The sequence below is a fragment of the Phoenix dactylifera genome, chromosome 8, assembly GCF_009389715.1.
Source record: "Phoenix dactylifera cultivar Barhee BC4 chromosome 8, palm_55x_up_171113_PBpolish2nd_filt_p, whole genome shotgun sequence".
Taxonomy (NCBI): domain Eukaryota; kingdom Viridiplantae; phylum Streptophyta; class Magnoliopsida; order Arecales; family Arecaceae; genus Phoenix; species Phoenix dactylifera.
Genome location: NC_052399.1, coordinates 17212503 through 17231015, shown reverse-complemented (window position 1 = coordinate 17231015; position 18513 = coordinate 17212503). Strand labels below are relative to the sequence as shown.

Here is an 18513-nt window from a genome sequence, read left to right as displayed (position 1 = left end):
TAGACATTCTTAACAAGATTAATTTCAAGATTTATATATCGAGGGCAACATTGGACAAGACGGACCTCGCATGGAACTACAAAGATTATAGCAAGTAATACATATTGTTTAGCAGTTTAAAAGCCGGTGCAATGATAAGGCAACCCTCTAGTGTTCCCATCAACTACAAGCCAAATATGATTCCTGAAGCAATTCTAGTATTTAGTCTATATGTGCAATTAACAAAGCAATTAACCCAGCATGTGCATATACATACCTCCATGCCACAGAAAGTTACTGCTTCTTGGTACCGAAATTCATAAGCCTTACACAATGATAGCATAGTATATTCCTCTTAAAAGAAGTGCAGGAGAAGGCAGAGTGATTGTATTGATCAGATACCGCCATGGAATGGAGCATTGAAACAAAAAAAAGAAGAAGCAAACTTCAAATAGATATCATTATCTCTTCGATTAACAAATATAATCGCTGGAATACCAAATATATGAATGAAATGCACCTTCCTCTCTCCCTCTCATTTTAATGGACAGCTAATTAACAGCTCCTTGCTATTATTCTTACCACCGAGGCTACAACTCAAACATAGGTACATGAGTTCTTCTTGAATTTGATCGGTTTGGTGTTGTGAGAAGCTACAACAAGAGGGCATGACACATGCTTTCGGTGCTTTACTTTCACCAGCTTACCCACCACATAGCCCCGAGATATGATCTCAAACTCCAGAGTTAATGGGACTGCAGCTCCTTTGCCTGATAGAGCCAAGCCTGCCCCAGCCCCATATAGAGGAACCTTGTCTCCATGCAAGATCACAGAGACAGTCCGATGGCTTTTTCTAGGCTGGTAGTACTTCTTCAACTGTAATCAAATGCAAACGAATGCCATATTAGTTCCTCTAAGCACTTGAACTTCTCGAATTGTAAGGATCAACCTTATCCAAGTTTAAGGAATGCTGTGCTATGGAACTGAATATGAAATTAGTTATCAAGGCTTAGGAACAGAGACACCGGTCTATAATTCGTCTCAGGAATCAAATCTGAATGGCTGTGCCTATGCAATACAGCCATGATTGAGTAGTTCAGAACACTTTGATGATGTATAGTGCAGTTAATGCTATTGTTTATGAAGGCAAGGTGGGCCAATATAAGACCGACAGTGCCACGAGGCATTTAAGAAAACCAACAGGGAACATGCTGCAAAGTCGACAGTCCATAAATATCTCTAACAGTATCACCTAACCATAGAATAGCATACTCAGTTTATAATTTTGATTTCAGATATTGACTACGGCAGCATAGAATCAAAAAGATTCAATTTAATTTGTTAGACAATTTCAGCTGAAACAACCCAAAACAGAATCAAACATAGTGAAACACAAAATGAGCTTAAACCTGCAGGAAGGAAAAGGACAGATTCATAAGCTGAAATTCTGGAAAGCATACAAGCTGGTTTAAGGTTGTCTCCAATAAAATTTATTCATTTAAATAAAACAATGCTTCTAGTAATAACAATATTCATCTAGGGCAAAATAAACCAAATCATACAGGACTCTATGTCTTGAGTGTTTTGGCTACTTCACGTTATGGTTAAAATTGAAAAGCAAAAATTTAAACAAAATATCATGACCATAAATTCAAACCATGTGAAAATCATTTATGAACTGCCATATCAAGTGTGTCCCTGTGTGTGCAAGCACCCTTTTTTTCTTTTTCTTTTTTAAGAGTAAAAGGGTGAGAAAACCAAGGCTTCTTAATTTCACAACCTGAATAATAGAAAAGCCTGAAGTGTGTAACTGATCAAGTTGTGCATAAACGAAAATGATTAATGCCCTTCCCTTGGAATGGAGTTGAAGCATGATGTCATGCAAGAAAGTTGCCCAACTAAAATTGCAGAAGGGAATGTGCAGGCAAGCAAGCATCTAATTTATGACAGGTTCAGATAGCCCTCCAGTCAGGTGAATTCTCAAATTCCTGAAACACTTTGCTTGCAAGAAGTTGTCTATGTGGAAATCACAGAGTTTGCTCATGCATGTGAAATGTTTGTTTTCAAATAGATGGCTTCTCAAGTTTCTAGTATAACAGGACAAGAAAATGGAACATTACACATACTTTCAAAAATCAAGGAGGAGGAGACAAACTTACCTGGCCAGTAGCAATTGTAATCTCAGAATAGATGAGATTGATAGGGCCTGAAGTGACATGAATGCCGAACATTGTAGCAGGATTGTACACATTTATCTTCACTGAACAGTTCACTGTGACCATCTTGGTAGGGACACCGGTACTGTCTGAACCCTCTCCAGCATAAAAGTCATCCATTGACAGGCTCTGAAACAGCAGAATGATGGTTAAAAGAGATGTCAATAGTCCTGTTGAGATAAAAGATAGAACAAGGAGCTTTTAGGTTATATGCTCATATTTAACACTCAACATAGTTAAACTATTTGTGCAGAGAGGATTGAACTTGTTTTTCTTAAATAAGAAAGAAGATAGTGCCACCTTTATGATCAGATTTTCCTATCTACACTTTTCGTGGCAAAAAAGTGTAAGATGGACAGGATGACTTTATGATGATGTAAATAATCATATGTAATAGGCCCAGAGCGGCATGTCAAGATAACAGTCTCATGAGCATACACATCAGAGATTTACTAATTTTGCAATGAAAACATGAAATGTGATAATGATGAATATCCCATCTGAGGCAAAATAAGCAACACTTCATGGTTCCTTAGTTACTTATTGGTCCTACTACTCAAAACATATCATGGTTCCCCATAGAAAACTGCAATTGCATTTTCTCTTCATTCCTTCGCTGATACTGAATAATGCAACAAATAACTCATAAAACCTAAAGTATTTTTCCTTTTTTTTAAGACAGCATTTATAATCATTTTCATGAGTTCATCACAACTAGTGGTAAGAATCCAGTTTATTTATGAATGCAAAATTTCTCAGATAAAACTTATGAATCAATAATGAGTTTGTTGATAACGAGTCTGTAAAGATCTTGTTTCACAGATGACAGAACTATTTCTGGTATTCTTTTTTAAATCTCTCCTAACATTTGGATCTCATAATTCTCCCTAATTTCCAGGGCTATGACAAACAAAAAATCTTAATCTTTCCAAATTGCTCCTAGAACATGATCGTGATTTCACGCTAGATCATCTCTCTTTCATTTTACCAAAAGAAGGGAGTGGATGCAAACATGATTCAAAATATGGAAACACAAGCTTACACTTGAAACTTCGGCAAATATGCGAACAGAACTGTTCCATTTTCTTAGTGGAAGGCATCCATATGATGGAGCAAGTAGACACCCAAAAAACATACAGATATCAATGGTAATTGTAAGAATACCTTCACGACCGCCTCTGCTTTGTATGGCCGGGCTGCACCCCATATGATCAGACAGAAGACAGTGAACAGCAGAACAAAACTCAGAAGTGCAAGCATGATTTGGCAGCGGCGTGAGAGCCCCTTGTCCTCATCAAGATCATCATATGAACCCTCTTCTTGAATCACATTGCACTCGGGCCACCCCTTATCATTCACCCGCTTCCGATTTCCCTTCCGACCTGACGACGACCAGAAAGTCCCCGAGAACCGGCTAGCTGAGGAGGTCCTCGAGTGGCGCCCAAAGGAAGGATGAGTGGGGGACTCCATAGGGCTGTTGTAAACAGGGGTGGCCTGCATCGACGATGACTTGTCGCCATCGTGGGAGTCCCGGGATGGGCTCTGCACGTAATACACCGGCCTCTTCGGCGACCGAGGTGGGGATGAGGGGGCTAAGCTGGTTACATCGGAATCGGACTTAGCATGCATCATCTTGCTCTAAATGAATTCCTCTTCCGAATTAGTTCGAGAAGCGATGGTAATGCAGGCCAATCCTAACAAGAATTCCAAAAACAACACCGGAGCTATTGAGGATTACAATTTCAGTCGAGAAATCAGCAAATGCGATAAAAGACCTAATCTTATAACATAAAGTTAGGCGAACTCAAAACTTGTTATTTTTCCAGAAACAGCTTATTAATTGGGTTTCCTGAATTCTCAGCAACTAGGGACAACTCAAAAACCCTAAAAAGCTAGGGAATTATGGAAAATTTCTTCAGGGAAAAGGAGAATTAAGAGACACCAGATTTCTAATACCTCCTTCGCCTCCACTCTAGATGAAAAACCATAAAAAAGAACCCACAAAATTTCCGAAATTCGTAATAAAAAAAAACAAAAGAAATTTTACAGCAAACCAAGCAGGGGAAAGCAGAATTCTACTGCAAATTTCCACCTTTAAACCATTCGAATTCAGCAAACGGGAGCGCCACCATGATCGATCTACAATCCAAACTTAACCAAATTTAGAGAGACAAACATATACCTCTCTAAGAAAGGCCTTCTTCGAGACGACAATGGCGATCGAAGAGCTCTCCGATTACAAAGCGGAGATCACTCCTCCCTCATCTCTCTCTCAGCGAAGGGGAAAAAGGAAACGAGGCGATTCCCAATGGAGCCCAGCGGGGAGAAGGAAAAGCAGAGTTCGAGAGCTGCTTCCACCATTAAGAAAGCAGAGACCAAGGAGAGTGACAGCGGACGTGGAGAGCCTTGAGTTGGCTTCGGGTGTCGGCCCGTAACAGAAGCCAAACGTGAAAGTGAGCGAGGATCTGCTGTCTTATCTCGAACACTGTCAGGCCAAGATCAGCCCGTCCAAAAGACACTACGTGTGGGTCCCAGAAAGTTACACGAAGGGAAGATTGGTGTGTAAGGCTGTTTGGCGTTTGGGGCAACAGCAGCTGCTTGTGAGCGCGGGATTTTGGTTCTTTTACCGGTCTTTCCCGAGCCTGGACAAATCGGCCGGATTGGAATGAGAAGCGTCGGCAGAGAATCCTTTCCCGGGTTTCTTTTTCTTTTTATATTCTCCCTTTTTATTGGCTTCTTCCCTGAATACGGTGGGTTTAGATAGTATGTCATTGTAGATTGATTAATGGCAGTAGGTTTGTATTATTGGATTGTTACATATATATATATATATATATATATATATATATATATATATATATATATATATATATATATATATATATATATATATATATATATATATATATATTGCTTAAAAAAAAGTGGAAGGAGGAAAGAAGAGACAAGCCTATCCCGCATGGCAGCCTTCACCGCCCGGAGAAGTTGGATTGTTATATGATGATGTAATTTATCAAGAGCCTTCTTGTTCCCTAAGGATATAGTATATTATTGATGGCATCTGATTCTTGAAAGAAAGGGTAAAGCACTCTTGCAGTCTTTAAGGCATAGGCATAGCCTGTGTGGGTTTACTTGTAGGTTAAAGATGGTTGATGCTCGGCCTCCATGTCCAAGAGGAGCTGTAGACCGGTCGGATTCAGGTTAAATCCATGAGATACCCACCTGCATGAGGGATGCCTCGTGTGCACGAATGCGAGCACTTATGCATTAGGACTATACATCAAATAATTAACTTGCACGGCTGAGGTCAAAATTTTTGGTTATTTTTATTGGCACCTTAAACTCTCTTTACATTTATGTCACACATAGGTTGTGCAAAATATTTTCATCATATAACATTCAAAAATACTTTTTTTTTTTTTTTTTTTTGAAGTGAGAGGTTGCATGTTCCAACTTCAGAGCTGAATGACAGAACTGATCGCTATATTCCAACAAGGAATAATTATAAAGAAGCTTTTTTTTTTTTTGAGACTAGCAACAGCGCTCATTGAAGAGCCGACTTGGAAGCATGGGGCCTGTTAGAAGATGCCTTTCTCTCAGGTATCCAATCGTCATTTTGGCATGCTTAGTCCCAAACAGTCGATTGCATCTTTTGTAAGACAGCACAGTATTCTTCATGGTAATCATGTAATCTTCAAGCGAAAACAGTTCATCTACCTTGGTCCCTTCCCGGTTCCGATCACTAAGAAGTGTTCGGAACGTGTTGAACATGATCCTTCTACGTATCCTCACCGTAAAACCGTTTTTTTTTTTTTAGTTAAAATGATAGTTCATATAACTCTAAATTGAGTACATTCAGCCATATCAAAAGAAAATAAAGAAAACAAAGAACTGGGACTATCAACTATAGATGTCCAAAAAAACTCTCCGAAGTGCCGGACGACGTAGGAAGCGACGCAGTCAGCTATTCTGTTCGCCTCTCGGTACACATGTGTAGCATGAAAATTACCCATCTTCTGAGCCAGTCTCCTGATCTCAAGGATGAGTGGATGACCGTCACCGTACCTATCCACACCCTGAATCCAATCGATCACCACATAAGAGTCCCCCTCAAGATGTATCCGATTGGCACCGAAAACCCTCCTTGCATAGGATAAATCCTTCCAAACAGCCCGCAGCTTTGCTCTAACAATGGTGAGCTTTGATATGCGACGACCACTAGCAGCTATCAGCCTGCCCACAAAAAAAAAAAAAAAAAAAAACCGATTTTCTGGACCTCAGTTATGCACAAGCCTAGGATAAGACATCAAAGAGAGGCAATGTGAACTTTCAACTTCACAAAAGAACTGGACGACCTTGTGAACCTAAAATGTCTAATGAAAATACTCGCAAATGAGAGAAAGGGAGGAAAGGGTGGGGAGGGGAGGGGTGTCTTGGAAACTTCAATTCTACGGTATCTGGTTTCCCCCATTTGTTTTCCATGGAACGGAAGAAATGCTACGGTATAGGAACTAATCCATCATTTGGAGAATATGGTTGGTACCTTCCCCTCATAAATGGGTTACAGGCAATATTGTTAAAATAAGAAGTCTCCAGTGAAGAAAGAAAGAAACTATGAAAAGGACCTCACAACCACAATAATTGTCAAGGCCCCATGACCTAGATGTATCATGCAGCTTCTTTTTTTCCTTCTGGTAGAAATTCACCAACTTTCTTTGATGTCAAGCTCACAGAAGGACCCCACATTGCCACACGAGTCATTGATACTGTATTGCCACTCAGTCCGAACGCCTGCCTTGTGCTGATCAAAGAGAACACGGCTGCCACCACATCCAATGAGCAGAGCTTGGATCAGTCGGCATTTTAACTCGATTCTGTCCCCATGTCCTAAAATGGGCTAAGATGCTCGTGAGAATGGAAAGTTGCAAAGGGAAAATTTGCTCATGAGGGATGCAAATGGAGTCACGTAGCTCAACAGAATGCAGGAAAACAAATTTCGGAGCAGCTCAAAAAATCCGTCACACCACGAATGATTATGAATGTAGGGACATTTGCAATATGGAACCACTTCAATTTCTTAATAGACCCACAACCTTAAGAGAGTGCACATATTCAAAGCTGAAATAAACCTTGTTCTTTTGATGTAAAACGCATACAAAACATTGAGCCATATCTGCTATCAGCTTCATCTACTTTTTACACAGCAACAGAAACCTAAATAGAGGGAGAATGTTACATGCCATCAGAATTTGGCTCGCCGATACAAAAACGAAAATTTGACGAACTGAAACCATAAGGAATGAACCACGTGATCAATTCTAGCAGCTCTAACAAAAGAAAACAAAGTGTGCAACTCAGTTTCGACTAGATCTGGTTCTATCCACTTGGATTGTATGTGAATCCAGCGTTGAGAGAATTTGAGGCATTGACATGCCCCCTGAGACTACAATTTCTGCACCGTAAACATGATTAAACAACATCATTAACATTATAGTATTAGGAACAACTGACAATATGCCTTTTCTCTTTTTTCTTTTTTTTTTCCCCTGAAGAACAGTAAAAGCACCAGCTCAATTATGACTGCATTCAGTAAAACAGCAAAGGAATAATAAGCATCTATAGCCTTGCAAGAGAATTGGTCAAGAAGATGGTAGCTTACCAATTCCTTCGCGGACAGATAAGTTTGGTCTAATGACATCCTTGGCATTGACCAGAAATATATCACCAATGTAGAGATGGTTGGTTGGAACATAGACACAATATAGCTCCTCTTCACCAGAATAACTCTGTAGAGAAAAAAATATCAATTATCCTACTACTAAAATTATGAATAATAATAATTATTTGACGAAGGATGAAAGAGAATATAGCTGAATTTAAACCAACGCGCTTGACTTAGATTTCTGCATGCATATGCATACATATATGCAGCCATGTAGGAAAACCCAGAATTAAGGATTGGATGCGGGTGAAATTCCTGCCAATGGCTGAGATGTTCAGCCGACTCCCTCCCCCTTTGTGGGGGTCGGGACCCCTACTAGTGAGCAGAAAAGACGCCCTGGTGAACTGTCATGATAAGTGAACAAGTGTAAGCTTTTGACTTGTATCCAGCACCATGACTTGGGTCTGGACCGAATGCATCCAATGTGCTCAGTTTAGTCTTATGAAGGCCATCATTAGGACCTTAAGTACACAACTAACAAGCATGCATGCAATGCATGCATACATCCATCCATACATCCATCCATTAAGTAGGGATGGGATCAAGACCTTTCTTCATAACTCATTCCTACATAACGTCACATGCTTTTAAATACGAGCCATTACCACATCCTTCAGCACAATATTCATCTTAATCTAGTTAGGCCTCTCATTAACATATTGGAGCCCCCTTTCTTACTATGGCCTCTTCTCAAGTTTCTGTACTACATGATCATACTACTAAATTCTCAAATATCAATATCTTCGTATCTCTTTAACCCATACTAGTGGAACTCCAAGGCATCCTAGTTCTCTCACTATTTTCTTCCACTTCTACCATAGAACTATCCCTTCTTTCTATTTCCACAAAGTTAACCGCAAGCCCCGAAACTACATAAATCACTCATTATTTTTTTATGCACAAGATATTGCTTCAGTATCATTTGAGCCCTTATGTCTCCCCAACAAGTTGAAATTAACAGAAACAGTTCAGAAAATATTCTACATCTCATACAAAAAAACACTTCTATCTTATTTGATGACCCCTCTGTTTAATTAATCCGCGATGAGAAAAACAAATAAGAAAAATGCCAACAAATTGGAGAATCAGCTTTGGCTGGCTTTACCAAGCCTAGTCTCCTGTCCAACCAGCCTACTATCAACAAACCTATCCACCAAATGGTCTCCATCTCAAACCCCTTAATCTTATATGGTAATTTAGCACATTTTTAATCCTTTCCAACACCTTGTGAAATTATATGGAATACAAACAGTTTTTGTTTACTAAAATATACATCTGGTTCGATTCATCTGGCAGCAAGAAAATTTACAACTTAGATTCCTAACTAAATTTATAACTTAGATTCCTAAAACCTTCCAAGATAATCCAAATTAATACCATAGACTTACAGAAACCATCGTAGAATTTAATGTAACAAACGAGCACGTGTGGTAATGAAAATGCATGAAACCAATAATACTCAGTGCCTGATGTTTAGACCTGAAGAACGACAGCTGAAGTGATGAATCCAAATGCATATTCACCAATACGTGGGTGCCTTATGATGGCCACTTCCTTGAAGGCTTGTGTGTTTTGATCTGCAGTTAGAGAATGTTAGCAACAGAAAGTAACTAACAGACTGACATAATCACGAAAGTGACGGAATATCACCAGGTGAGATGGCAGCACTAATTTGCTTGGACGCATTATATATATGTCGAACAAATGGCATCCGCTTGATAAACCATTCGCCGAGGCTAAGAACAGATGCCCCCAGCCATGACGACATGAACACTCCAACCAAGAAGATGAACAATATGGAAGTAACAAAACCAAGTCCTAACAAAGTCAAGCAATAAATACAGGTTTTATATCAGGAATGTTAGAAACAGGAGGCAACATAAGAATTTAATTAAATAGAACTTCAAAATTAGCTGACCATGAGAGCAAAGAACAAAAACTAACCGTATGATAAAAGCAATAACTAGTAGGGCAGAAGATATGACTGCTCAAAAAGAATGAAGAATGAGCAGAACAAATAAGAGAAATCAACAAAATAGCTCCCTTGATACCTTCCCTCCGCCCACCCACAAACATCAAGCAAAACTAAAATAAGAAAACAAACAGAGCCCCCACAGCATAAAGCCAGGTTAGCATATTCCTTGTTCATGCCATGGCAATTTTATGCAAAATAGTTGTGATTAAGATGAATAATACATGGTCGGTTTTCTAGTGAAAGCAATAGCTTACAGTTCATTTTTTTGGCACTTAAATATTCACATGTTCATTCACTTCATAAACAAAAAATGGCAAGTAAGAACTCAATAAGTTAATGAAAACTTTACCATTAAACTCTTGCAGATAAAAAAAAAAAAATTTTGACTTTATTTTGTTGATGGAATTTGGGAGCTACAAAGCAACACTCAGTAATTGACACTTAGATTGTTAAGAAAAGCCAGAAATCTGATGGCCATTTAAAAGGAAACACAGTGATGCCCACTGATGAATCTAGACAATATTTAGCAAAAGATCCATAGCACATTTCATAAAATAAAAGAAAATAATAAACATTTAGTTCAGCTTAATGAAGAGTCAAATGACTTAAGTATGATAAGTTCTCAAATTGATAATAAGCATAAAAAATGTTAAGGGAAAAGGAATGGCATCCATAAATCAAGCATAGAATACTAAACTAGAAATTCATAACCAAATAGAAGGACTATATGAATAATGATGCATACCAAATATGTTGATTCCAAGTTGAGCATAAATTGGAGAGAAAAATCCATCCACAAAATGGATAAACCACCAGGTGATGTAGAAGGTGATAGCTATTGGAAACAAGATAACACTGCAAGATGCAGAAAGAGGTAAGGAAAACAAGTAACAAGTTAAAAAAAATGATATAGCATAAAGCTCACTTTCGTTTCATATTAATCATAAAAAACCCAACATAATTTTGGGACTCGCTTGTCAGTCTCTTACTGAATCCAATGTTTTATATATCTACTAGTGCAAGCTATTCCTATTTTATCAAATCAAATAGGATCACAACGCAGCAGTATTGCACTATATCAATCCATTTCATACAAGCAAAATAGACCATAAAAAGGAAGAAAAAGAATCATTATAAGCTTCCTTTGGAAGTCTTAACCAAAACTGACCAAGTAGGTAGTAGCACTCTGTTGCATTTGCACATGTTTCAGAAATCATCCTCAACTGCATTCAGATTCTTCTTCAAATATATATATGACGGCAAGACTGGTCACTCCTAGTGCCTCCTTAACCCTCAATTTGAAAAAATATATGTATGGATGGACGAAGACACAATTATCATATCACTTTTGTTTAATAAAAAAATGCTAAACACACATTCGGCAAATATATAAACTGAATTCAATAATCCAGAGATGATTTCTTTTTCAAATAAAAATATCATCAGTTGAATACTTGGATTTCACAAATTCTTAAAATATGATCTAAATTTCTAATAAAAGATTATATTGCCTAAAAAAGAACTCTGTCTGTGTATAATATTTGTACATAGTCACTCTCAGTTGCAGTAGGTTGACGGCCATAATAAAACAATAGTCACCTCCTATGAACATGAATGCTAGAGGAGGAAAAAGGATTTATATAGCCGACCCCAACTAGTTTGGGATTAAGGCTTAGTTGAGTTGAGTTGAGTTGTGGACTAAAAAGAAATACACGTTAGATAAACATTAATAAACAATGCACCATAAGACAGTCATTTGGTGATTACTACCATTGGATGTTGTTCTGGGTAGCCACAACTTCTTAACAGAGGACTTCTTTGTCAAATTTTGCTCTAACTTTCTTCTATCAACCAAAATTATTGTAATTATTGTGATTAAAATAGTTTGGTGTTATTTTAAACATAGTTCCAAACAAGGTTCGCCGTACCGGTACCGAACCCCGTACCGGTGCCGCGCTAGTATAGGTGTACCGAGTGTCGGTATGGTACAGTATGCGGTACGTCAGGCGTACCGACATTGGTGTACCGATACCGGTACCCATCGGTACGGGTACGGTACGCTCGGTACCGACCGGTACAGCGAACCTTGGTTCCAAAGATCTTCCAAGTTTTCTGGTGCATATCTTTGATAAATGCTACCATTTGCCATTTAAATGACTTGTTTCTCCATTACCCCAAAAAAAAATCTCAACCTGAATTATATCCTCTATTTTTATCCCTTACTTTTTCTAAGAAATATCACTAAGCAAGATTTATTGCTTTTAGTAACAATTTATGCAAAAGCTTCCTGGAAACTCCCACTTTCCATCACTTTCTATGAAAGCCATTTCCATGGAACACCTAACATAGTCAAAGGACCAGGCCTAATAAAATAGGAACAAACAGTGAAACAGGATCAACTGAAGCTGACATAAATAATTATTTGATGATTACTGCTCATGTTAATACCTTGAAATATCCTTGCTATCGAGGAAAATTAAGAAGTGTCGAATATTACAAATGTTGTAAGAAGCACAATATAAAAACTCAAAGATAACATGCAAATGAAACTTTTGTGTCAAAGTTGGTTTTAATGGAAGTTGCCAGCAACAAGCTATGCCTGAGTACGGGCACTAAACATGTAAAAGCAGGTACAAAGCAGAAGACAGCAGTACAAGTCCAGAGGTCTAATGTGTCGTGTTAAACAGTTCCAACTAATGAAATTATAATGTAGAGCAGAAGACAGCTGTTATAAGATACGTAGAACTAAACAGAGAAGCAACAAAGAAGTACATACTTGGCTCAATATATATGAATAGAAACAGATAATACAAGAAACATACCATCCAGTCATGAACTTTTTTGAAGCCCAACTACGAACAACTTTATAAAATGCCTGCATGGTAGAATTGTTTTTGTTTAAAAATTAGAACATATTTTGCATAACAATTCTTAGTTCTCAAAGAAGTATCATACTTTTGAGTGCTATTGAACATTTAATATCTGATAGAAATGTCATATATGCGGAATAGTGTAATGTAGCAATTTTCTTGTAAAAAACATAAAGAGAGATTTATGGAAAATGATCTTCTCAATCTAAACTTCTTCAACAGCTACTTCAGGGCTCCAACTATAAATAGTAGAGACTAGACTCAAATACAAGTCTGATGTTCTTTACAAATTGAATTAGTTGGCCAGTCTTGAAGGTGCTAATATAAAGGCATAAAATTCACAAATTTTATTGCAAAACATGAATAAATATAAAGATTAATGAGTAAGAAAAGGTCAAACTCAAGTCCATATATATGTTTTCCTTAAATGAACTTACAAGCTCAAAAGGGTCAGCCATCAAAGAAAGAAAGGGGGGAAAAGAAGTTTAATAGGTTCCTAAAAGGTCCAGATAGCTAAAAACTTCCTAGAAAATATGTCACAACCTACATTTTTCAACTTAAAGAGAGGTTGCTGCAGAAGATAAAACATTTCAGATTGATCTCCTTCTGCAGCATGCCTCTTCTAATCCCCTCATGAGTAAAATTGCTATCATAACAGAGACTGATGACCAATACAACTATTTAGACATCACAATGGAGGCTAGTCACCAATATACGTATTTGATGCACCAAATACAAGGAGACCACTAGATGTACATAATAAGATCTTAAAACTGTTCACAACTGCCACATAACATAATGAAATACCGACAAACCCTTATCACACTGGAATTCTGCCAATTTTCATTTAATCTCCCTCCGTGGACCCTTGTCTATCTCTAACCTTCGACAACTGTTTTCTTTAAATGTTTCGCATTGACAAGACTATGAAATATGTCTAGCACCCATCATTTTGAAAAAAAAGAATAATCGTGGCCTTGGCAGCTGCCTTAGGTGGATCAAGGCACCAAAGTCCCATACAGGCCTTACATGGATCGAGGCAGCCAATTGCTCTAACAGGCCTGGGTGGGTCGAGGCAACCAAGTGCTCTGACAGGCCTCAGTGGGCCCATTATTAAGCAGCTAATTGGCATGCTTTTGCATCTAAGCCAGGCGCCTCAAAAATTTTAAACCCTATGTCAGTTTCCACATGCCTTAACCCTTCACGACAAAAAAGTCGACATGGAATGAAGGAGAGAAGAGAAATGCCGGTACAGTGCTCAATAGTCAACAGAGCATTGCTCTTCTACGTGGCAGCTGCAATTCGCAGGGATTAGTGGCTGAAATAAGGCGGTAATCTTTTTTCTTTCCTCTCTTATCATTTCCCTTAATCACAATTGATGATAGTGCTATTGGAGAAGTCACCAATAAATGGTGTTACTAGCAACGTCTGTCACTGCTAGGCATCCGCCTAGCACTTACATACCTTGGCCATGCATCTCACACCTAAATTTTTAATAAACAATTGTAGAATCATAGAAGATCTCGTATATTAAGTAATATTCAAATTCAATAGCATGATAAGCTAAAAAAACCTTAAAGGAAATGGACCATATGATAGATGAGGTTCACAAGGGATTGCCAACATAAATAATTTATAGTAACTTAAAGGTTGACAAAAAATTATGAGATGATAGTAGGACTCTAGAGAAATGCCATAAACTACTCTAGACAACTAGAAGTTTCAGAACACTAAATTTAGATTTTTGGATATGCTTGGTTTAATGTATAACACGTCATGAGAGTGGCTTTTTGAAAGTAAGTTCCTTGAAAGCAAAATTCACTTCTAAGCATTTGGAATAGGAGAAAATAATTTCTAGAAATTTACTTGGAATGCTTGTTCTTTTCTTTTCTTTTCTTTTTGGTGAGGGGGTATAAAAGCTTTCCTTCTGTTATATGAATGTCTTAACCTACACTTCAATCCAATGACCGTCGAATCATTAGGAACCGAGCAGTTCGGGATGTACCAAACTAGACCAATTGATTACTGGGATGGTTTGGCCGGTCGATTCGAAGTCTCGATGCTTCTCTCCCGATCTTTGATCTCAATTCTCCTCTCCCTCTCCCTCTCCCTCTCTCTTGATTTTCCTTCTAATCTTCTTCTCCAGGACAATGATGGCTAGAAAAAACTAGCGGTTAGGGTTCCATTCCTTGACAACGACAATCGATATGCCTCTCCCCCTCTCTCTCCCTCTCCCTCTCTCCTTATCCTTCTCCCTCTCCTTCTCTCTTCCTCTCTCCCATTCTCTTGATCTCGATTCTCCTCTCTCTCTTGATTCTCCTCCCAATCTTCTTCTTCAAGACAACGACAATGCGACGATGTGATGATGCTAGCAATTAGGGTTCCATTCCACAACGACGATAATTGGTGTGCCTCTATCCCCCTCCTCTCTCTCTCCCACCCTCTCCTTCTCCTTCTTCCCCCTCTCCCTCTCGCTCCCCCAAGTTTCTGTACACCTCAGCTCGATATTGTACATACAAATACTATACCAAACCAATCACGGTATGACCCCCGATCCTTGCTTCAAACTTTTTGGGCATAAGTTGTTAGTGGAATGTGCAAGTTGCACACATCCACTTACACTTGTTGGATCTTCACAAGGTAAACAAAGATCTTTAAACACATTTCATACCTAGGTAAAGATCTAAGAGGCATCGTTATAGAAAACTTAATGAGGCATGAGCTATGCGAACAGAGTAAGGTGCATGGGTGATGAATCTCATATTATACTTAACACAAAGTTATATTCATTAGGTGAGCTAAGATAGATTGCCACCATTCCATTAGTTGTCATGTAGATAAGCTCTTCTTTCCAAACGTTTGTATCACTCTTTCTTCCCCAAGCACTGGGAATGTTACCTGTGATATGGTATTCAAGCCACAACACATACATGATGTCATGTAAAGAAACATAATCCCACCAATAATTCTCACATTTCCTAAGGCTGATTTTACTGAATAAAAGTGACAGCAGAATTTAACCAAGAACCTGGGGCTTAATGTGAAAAATAGCAATGAGTAGACAAGGAGATGTGCAACAATGAGGTTAAGAGTTCAAGCCCAAATTATCCCACAAAATATAACCAACCAAGAACCCCAGGAGCTAAAGAAAATGTGACAAGAATCTTCGCTCATTATCATTTAACTCCATATACAAAGAAAAGGCCAGTATAAACATTTAACATTTTCCTTTGGGTTTCAAATCTCTTGTTATGGTGTTTCTTGAAGTTGCTCAATTATTCAATATATAGAAAAAGCTAGAAACATACATTTCCTTCCAGGTACCTAAATCTTTAAATTATACATGAAGATGCTTTTAGGCTTGGTTGGTATTCTATGATTACCTTGGAAGGCTATCCATGAGACCATGACCTCTGCTATACAAGTGACTGTATACTGCAGACACAATTGGGTTCATCAATGACAAACAAAACAGAGACTGCAAACATTTGAAACCACTGCAACTAAGTTATGCCTATATATCACTGCAGTAACCCTGCAGGTGGAGAAATAATCAAGTTACACATGGAGCTGAAATTGTATCATAGCGCAATCTGAAGGGGTAGCAGGTGATGTACCAATTAACAAAAGTCAGGCCCAGTTTCTCATTAAAGCAAACTAAAATGAAATTGGATCAGATACTTATGTCGTTAATCCAGAAGTATATCAGCAAATCTGCACACAGTTCCACCAATATGTATAGGAGGAAAAAGGATATTAATAAAGTTTCTGCTTCTTCTTCTTTTATAATGGCCACAGAAATAGGCCATAATGCACATGAAAGTTTGGTGTGTTCGAAACTGAAACAAATATTTAAGGAAACATGAGAGGGAGAAATTATGTTTAATAAGGATGCATGGATGTTTGGATGGTCATGTAAGGTAGGTCAATCTGGTAACAGAAAGTATTTTTCAGACAATCAACAAGGCATCAGAAAATATATCAGCAGGAGATATGACTGTCGTATAAGGAAAGATGGCATGCAGAGAATTATAGTTTAAACTGAACAGTTCCATAGCAAGGAGTCAAACATTTCTACTGCCTAGCATGAACCATAAAGTGCGTCATTGAAATCATAATCAAGCTCATCTAATATTCACAACAGCTGAAACAAACAAAACCCAAACCAAAGAGAAAACTTTCATTTGAAAACCACATACATAATTAGTCCACCCAACCAACCAACAAATCCAGATAGAAGAAAAACAAGATAAAGACTCCTGTTTATCAAAAACCGACAAATTTCAACCCGACAATCCTAATAAAAAGGCAAGAAAGAAAGGAGCAAACCAAATTCAATTCCTTGCAAACCATTCAACCAACAGTCGATTCCCCAACAGCCGACCAGCCTCAGCTCAGCTAGCCGGCGTGCCTGTCCTCATGTGAGAGGTCGAAACTGTTCCAACAGTCGATGTTCCAATCAAACGAAAACCAATCGAAACATACAGGACAAAGGGGATCTCCACCAAATCCTCAAAACCAACAAACCCAGGAGAACGAAAATCACAAAAACCTAATCCACAAATCCAAAAGAGACCCTCTAATCGCCCCTTAAGACAACCAAGAAACGACGTAAGATTCCAGAAGTCAACAAAAATAAACCCTAAAATATGAAGCATACAGAAAGGAAGGGTGATTAGATCACACCTCACGACCGGAGTGGTGGTGGACGGCCGCGGAGGAGGAGGCGGAGGCTTTGGAATCGGAGTCGTCGGCGGGGTCCTCTGCCCCCGGGATCAGCAGCTCCCGATCTCTCTCTCTGCTCCCCATCGCGCTAGACGCCTTCTTATCGTCTCCCATCACACTCTCATCCAAAGGCTTCTCTCTGACTCTCTCTCGATTTATACTTTTATTTTTCTTGGATTTTAGAAGAGGAAGAGACCGAAGCAAGGAAATGGTTTCTTCTCTCTCTCTCTTTATCTCTAGGGCATTTGAGAGCGAAGGGAACTGCCAAGTCGAGTTTCCTCCCTCGGCTCTCTTTCTTGGAAAAGAAAAAATAAATAGGGGAGAGAGATAGAGAGAGAGAGGGAGGGGGGAGCAGCGGAGAGACAGATGGAGAGGGGGGGCCCAGTGGGGAGCGTTACGTCGATCCAATCGACGGTCTCAGTATCCCAGATGTCCTCCAGCTAAAAGCGGGCACGAGACAGGGAGAAGCATCCGTGAGTAGTCACATTTCTTGGGTAAGAGCTAGCCGGTATGAGGAGAACACGATGAGGGAGGCAACCCCATCCAGCGGACGGTTGAGATCTTATGAGTTCGGATTAGGATCGACGATGGATGGATTGAGACCTGATTTTGGATGCCAAACATGTTGATGCATTAATTTTTAGTAAAAATGAACATGACAAACAGTAAGAAGAATAATGTAATCGAAGAACTATCTCTATGATCGAAAATGCCAAAGGTGCATCTGCGTACGGTTATGTCATTTCCTGACATTAACTACGTTAACCGCCTGCTGCTCTCTTTGAATTCATTCCGCAAGAATTGGATGTTGGTCGCGCGAAAAAAATCTCATTTTATTACTAAGATTTTTCTTTTATTAAAGTAAAAAGGGTTGATTATTTATGTAACGGGAAGTTAGCTCGATTATTCCCCAAAAAAATACAGATATTTATTCACCTTTCTGAAGAGTATAAAATATTCGTTATGATCGTTTAGGTTTTATTGATCAGGCTCTCTAGGAAATTTTATAGACTTGGAATCTGATTC

The 18513-nt window shown here is 38.7% G+C and overlaps 2 protein-coding genes across 3 annotated transcripts; both read right to left on the bottom strand.

Annotated features, from left to right (window-relative positions):
- Nucleotides 1-350: 350 nt before the first annotated feature.
- On the bottom strand, nucleotides 351-4604 carry LOC103710911. Its single transcript, XM_008796838.3, has 4 exons — nucleotides 4378-4604; nucleotides 3360-3889; nucleotides 2139-2324; nucleotides 351-855 (listed from the first exon to the last, which is right to left on the bottom strand). Exons 2-4 carry the CDS (start codon nucleotides 3825-3827, stop codon nucleotides 577-579), a joined length of 933 nt encoding a protein of 310 aa, XP_008795060.2. The 5' UTR covers nucleotides 3828-3889; nucleotides 4378-4604; the 3' UTR covers nucleotides 351-576.
- Nucleotides 4605-7245: 2641 nt separating this feature from the next.
- Nucleotides 7246-17845, bottom strand: LOC103710912 (protein LIKE COV 1-like). 2 transcript variants are annotated; one of them, XM_008796839.3, is made up of 7 exons: nucleotides 17449-17844; nucleotides 12715-12767; nucleotides 10638-10747; nucleotides 9568-9735; nucleotides 9397-9494; nucleotides 7855-7981; nucleotides 7246-7647 (listed from the first exon to the last, which is right to left on the bottom strand). In XM_008796839.3, the coding sequence occupies exons 1-7, from the start codon at nucleotides 17599-17601 to the stop codon at nucleotides 7550-7552; spliced, it is 807 nt and encodes a 268-aa protein (XP_008795061.1). In that variant the 5' UTR covers nucleotides 17602-17844; the 3' UTR covers nucleotides 7246-7549. The 2 variants fall into 2 exon arrangements, with proteins under 2 accessions (XP_008795061.1, XP_026661971.1); XM_026806170.2 differs by having other exon boundaries at nucleotides 7636-7775; nucleotides 17449-17845.
- Nucleotides 17846-18513: the final 668 nt, after the last annotated feature.

Excerpts from the sequence above, each read along its gene's own strand:
- LOC103710912 (XM_008796839.3), bottom strand. The coding sequence starts at position 17,601 with ATGGGAGACGATAAGAAGGCGTCTAGCGCGATGGGGAGCAGAGAGAGA. Across the intron at positions 9,736-10,637 it reads ACTTGGAATCAACATATTTG|GACTTGGTTTTGTTACTTCC; the intron begins GTATGCATCATT and ends TGACTTTGTTAG. Across the intron at positions 7,982-9,396 it reads CTTCAGCTGTCGTTCTTCAG|AGTTATTCTGGTGAAGAGGA; the intron begins GTCTAAACATCA and ends TTTTCTCTACAG.
- LOC103710911 (XM_008796838.3), bottom strand. The coding sequence starts at position 3,827 with ATGATGCATGCTAAGTCCGATTCCGATGTAACCAGCTTAGCCCCCTCA. Across the intron at positions 2,325-3,359 it reads AAGCAGAGGCGGTCGTGAAG|AGCCTGTCAATGGATGACTT; the intron begins GTATTCTTACAA and ends CTGCTGTTTCAG. Across the intron at positions 856-2,138 it reads TTACAATTGCTACTGGCCAG|TTGAAGAAGTACTACCAGCC; the intron begins GTAAGTTTGTCT and ends ATTTGATTACAG.